This window comes from Myotis davidii, unplaced genomic scaffold (genome assembly GCF_000327345.1).
Source record: "Myotis davidii unplaced genomic scaffold, ASM32734v1 scaffold1162, whole genome shotgun sequence".
In the NCBI taxonomy this organism is placed as follows: Eukaryota; Metazoa; Chordata; class Mammalia; order Chiroptera; family Vespertilionidae; genus Myotis; species Myotis davidii.
The window spans coordinates 68,092-72,774 of record NW_006293004.1 but is presented as its reverse complement, the minus strand read 5'-3'; the positions used below and the strand labels follow the sequence as shown (position 1 = coordinate 72,774).

The 4,683-nt window shown below is 39.3% G+C and overlaps 1 protein-coding gene across 1 annotated transcript in view; it reads left to right on the top strand.

The window, feature by feature from the left end:
* DGAT2L6 (diacylglycerol O-acyltransferase 2-like 6) overlaps positions 1 to 4,480 on the top strand; it is a 9,702-nt gene extending 5,222 nt beyond the window's left edge. The window contains exons 6-7 of the mRNA XM_006766596.2: positions 3,170 to 3,381; positions 3,795 to 4,480. Of these exons, the coding sequence (XP_006766659.1) occupies positions 3,170 to 3,381; positions 3,795 to 3,949 (367 nt within the window). The 3' untranslated portion in view covers positions 3,950 to 4,480. The remainder of the gene's footprint in view (positions 1 to 3,169; positions 3,382 to 3,794) is intronic.
* Positions 4,481 to 4,683: the final 203 nt, after the last annotated feature.

The following is a 4,683-nucleotide window of genomic DNA, read 5'->3' as shown; positions in this document are numbered from 1 at the left end:
TACTCTTGCATGAATTTCGTGCATCAGGCCTCTAGTTGTAAATAATGCTGCAACGAACACAGGGGTGCATATATTCTTTTGAATTAGTGTTTTGGGTTTCTTGGGATATATTCCCAGAAGTGGGATCATGGGTCAAAAGGCAGTTCCATTTTTTATTTTTTGAGGAAACTCAATACTGTTTTCTACAGTGGTTATACCAATATGCATTCCTACCAATAGTGCATGAGGGTTCCCTTCTCCCCACATCCTTGTGGATTTATTGATAATCACCATTCTGATAGGTGTGAGGTGAGATTTCATTGTGGTTTTAATTTGCATCTCTCTGATAATTAGTGACGTTGAGCATCTTCTTTTTTTTTTTTTTTTGAGCATCTTTTCATATGTCTATTGACCATCTATATGTCCTCTTTGGAGAAGTCTTTGTTCAGGTCCTTTGCCCATTTTTTAATTGGATTGTTTATGTTTTTTTGGTGTTGGGTTGTATGCTATTTATAATTTTTAATATTAACTCCTCATTAGATGTATCATTGGGGAACATGTTCTTCTATTCAGTAAGTTGTCTTTTCATTTTGTTGATGGTTTCCTTTGCTGTGCAAAAAGTTTTTAGTTTTATGTAGTCCCATTTGTTTATTTTTGTTTGTTTCCCTTGTCCAAGGAGATATATTGGCAAAAATATTACTACAAGAAATGTCTGAAATTTTACTGCCTATGTTTTCTTCTAAGATTTTTATGGTTTCATGCCTTACATTTAAGTCTTTAATCCATTTGAAGTTTGTTGTTGTGTATGGTGTAAAAAGGTAGTCTAGTTTCATTTTTTTTGCATGTATCTAGTTTTCCTAGTGCATTTATTGACGAGACTGTAAAATATGAATTGACCATAAAGGCTTGGGTTTATTTCTGTGCTCTCTATTCTGTTCCATTGCTTTATATGCCTGTTATCATGCCAATGCCATGCTGTTTTGATTACTATGGCCTTGCAGTATAGTTTGATACCAGGTAGTGTGATCCCTCCAATCTTGTTCTTCTTTCTCAAGATTGCTGAGGCTATTTGAGGTCTTTTGTGATTTCATATAAAATTTTGGAATATTTGTTCTATATCTGTGAGATATGGCACTGCTATTTTAATAGTAATTGTGTTGAATCTGTAGATTGTTTGGGATAATATAGACATTTTAATGATGTTAAATTTTCCATCCATGAACACGGTATATGCTTCCAGTTATTTGTATCTTCCTCAATTTCTTTCTTCAGTATCTTATAATTTTCAAAGTACGAGTCTTTTACCTCCTTGGTTAAGTTTATTCCTAGGTACCTTTTTGTATTGCAATAGCAAATGGAATTGTTTTCTTAATTTCTCTTTCTGATAGTTCACTATTGGTACATATAATTTCTGAATATTAATTTTGTGTCCTGCTACTTTGCTGAATTCATTTATTAAATCTAGTGGGGGTTTATTTGGTGGAGTCTTTAAGGTTTTCTATATACAGTATCATGTCATCTGAAAATAATGACAGTTTTATTCTTTTCCAATTTAGATTGCCTTTTATTTCTTTTTCTTGTCTGATTACTGTGGCTAGGACTTCCAGTACTATGTTGAATAAGAGTGATGAAGTGGACATCTCTGTCTTGTTCTTGATCTTAAGGGAAACACTTTTAGTTTTTTCCCATTGAGTATGATGCTGGCTGTGAGTTTGTCATATATGGTCTTCATTATGTTGAGGTATGATCCCTCTATCTGGATGATCCTATTAAACATATCAAATCATGTCACTATTCCAAATGTCCCAACAACTCCCATTTCACTACAAGCAAAAACCAAAGTCTTTCCAAAATCCTTCAAGACCCTAAATAATCTGACCATTGGCCACCTCTCCGACCTCATCACCTACTGATCTCCCCCTTGTTCACTCCATTAGAGCTATACTGGCTTTCCTTGCTGTCCCTCCAACAAACTATATGCTCCTGCCTTAGAGCCTGTGCTCTAGCTGTCTGTCTTCTCAGTAAAGTCTGTCCCTACTATCCTGCTTTCTTTTCCCCATTGCACTTATCATTTGCTTATATATTACCACTTTGATTTATACCAGTTTATCAGCTTTTATTTATTTATTATTATTTATTATCTGTCTTCCCTCAATAAAAGGTAAACTCCATAATGACAGAGATTTTTTTAAAATCCATTGTGTTCAATGATGTATCCTCAGGGCTTAAAACAGTACTGGCACATAGAAAGAACTTATTAAATATGTATTGAATGAGTGATGTGTTATAATGGATATATGTACAAAGTGCTATGAAAGCACCGGTTGATGGAAAGATTTTCACCCAAAGTAAAAGTTTCATTAGTGGGTGACATCTGAATTGTGAATTGAAATATCATTAGGACTTGTCAATCAGACCAAAAGGGAGAAAGATCTTGGGAATTTTTCATATCAGGCACTATGCCAGTCCCTAGGAATTCATAGGTAAATGATACAGTTCCAAACTTTGATTAGCTTGACAGATAACTGGGGAGTCAGACAGATAAGGAGATGACTGTATTAGAGTTAAGATAGTTTTGGTGCAGGAGAAAGGTAAGCATTAGGCAAGGAGTACCTAATCCACATTGTGGGGAAGGAAATTAGAGGTGGTCAAAGTTTCTTCAGGGGATGAAATCAGAGCTGAGTATTGAAAGGCAAAATAGAATTAACCAAGTGAAGACAGAAGGAAGGCATTTCTAGAAGAGGGAGCAGAGTACACAAAGATGCACAAAGAACTTGGCACACTTAGTATGGCTTAGCACATTGCAAAGAAGAGGTGGGGAGAGGGGAAGCTAGCCAGGTAGGTAGGGCCATGTTAAGCAATGTGGTACAAAGTTGAGAGCTCTGGAAAAGTTTAAAGTGAGGAGCTACAGGTCCAGATACGCAATTTAGGAAGATCCCTCTGGATGCTAGGTGCAATAAAGGCAGTTAGGTTGCCTGAGATTGGTTTCTTCCAATCATGGGGAAATGTGTAGCAGCTACCCACAAAGGGTTCAGTTGGGAGGATGGGGGATGGCAAGAATGAGACACAGGCTGAAGATATTTGGGTTCTTGTCCTATAATGGAGAGATTTACAGGTTTCCCACCTTGGTGAGGATTTCACTGGGGGAAGATTCCTGGGAGAACTTATACTTCTGTTCATTTCTTTGCAGAGCACACCTTGTCCCTTCATATTCCTTCGGAGAGAATGAGGTGTACAATCAAGAGACCTTCCCTGAGGGCACATGGTTAAGGTTCTTCCAAAAAGCCTTCCAGGGAACATTCAAAAAAATCCTGGGACTAAATTTCTGTACCTTCCATGGCCGAGGCCTCACTCAAGAATCCTGGGGCTTCCTACCTTTTAATCGGCCCATTACCACTGTTGGTGAGATTTTTAGTATCTCTGAACCACCCTGGTCCTTGATTCCCATATCAAGTCCCACGGGAACTGGCACACAGCTGTGATGGGCAATGGAAACTCCATTGGGTGTGGTTGAGGGCAGGGTGGGGAGGACAAGATAAGAGTTATGGCCATTCACAGTGGGACAGAGTTCAACAGCTACCATGAGAGCATCATTATTCCTTCAGCACTCTCTTGAGCTTGTTCTCACTCTCTTGAGCATATGTGAGGTTAAGCATTTGGAAATTATGGGAAAGGATGAGGTTGAGACAGAAGGAAAAAAAAAAAAAAAGAAGGGGAGGGGACCCAGACACTGAGTTTCAGTATGTGGCTCCCTTTGAGGGATGGGTAATTTGAGTTGGGAGGGAGCTCTGATGCTTGTCTCTTCTTCCCTACAGTTGGGGAGCCCCTGCCAATCCCCAGGATTAAGAGGCCAAATAAGAAGACAGTGGACAAATACCACACACTCTACATCAGTGCCCTGCGCAAGTTATTTGATCAGCACAAAGTTCAGTATGGCCTTTCTGAGACTCAGGAGCTGACAATCGTATAACAAGAGCTGGATTCCCTTATTGAACTCCCAAAGCATTGAGGGATCCAAGCAAGGTCACATAGAAGGAAGAATTTGGGGAGAGTAGAGGATCTCAGGTGTGAGATAGGAGCCAACCAAGCCAAAAAGTACTTAATGAGTCAAGTTTGGGGGAAGGAACTAGAGGAACAGGGGAAGGCTGGGCAACAACCCAGTTGAGCAAGCAGTCTTGTGAGTCAACAGATCTTTATTGCCCCCTGACTCCAGCCAACTCTCTGATAAGAAGAATGAGAAGCCAAAAACCACCATGCTCCTTCCTCCTGAGGCTTAATGATACCATCACTATTTGGGTTTAGACTTAGAGACTTGTTGAGAACAGGGATGGTTTGTTTCCTCCTAAACCTGTTCCCTACAATTTGGGACCACTACAAGATAAACTGGTGACTTGAACTGTGGTTTCCTGACCCAAGCAGAGAGTATTCCCTCAGTTGTGACACAATTCCACATTGACAAAAATGTTTGCATGCAGTTATGCTGTTTCTTTTTATTAAAATAAAGCTCTAGATATATAAAACAAGATATGACTATTTCTTACTTTGTGGTTCTCTACTGTACTTCCCTCTAACCTGGCCAGAAAGCTGGTCTGTGGAGAGCCATTTTCCTCTTCATCTGCCCTTTATACTGCTCCTGACAGAAAATGTGAGGGCATGGAACTATAACAACTGCACAGTGTAGGAGATAGGAGCAGAATGGTGGGA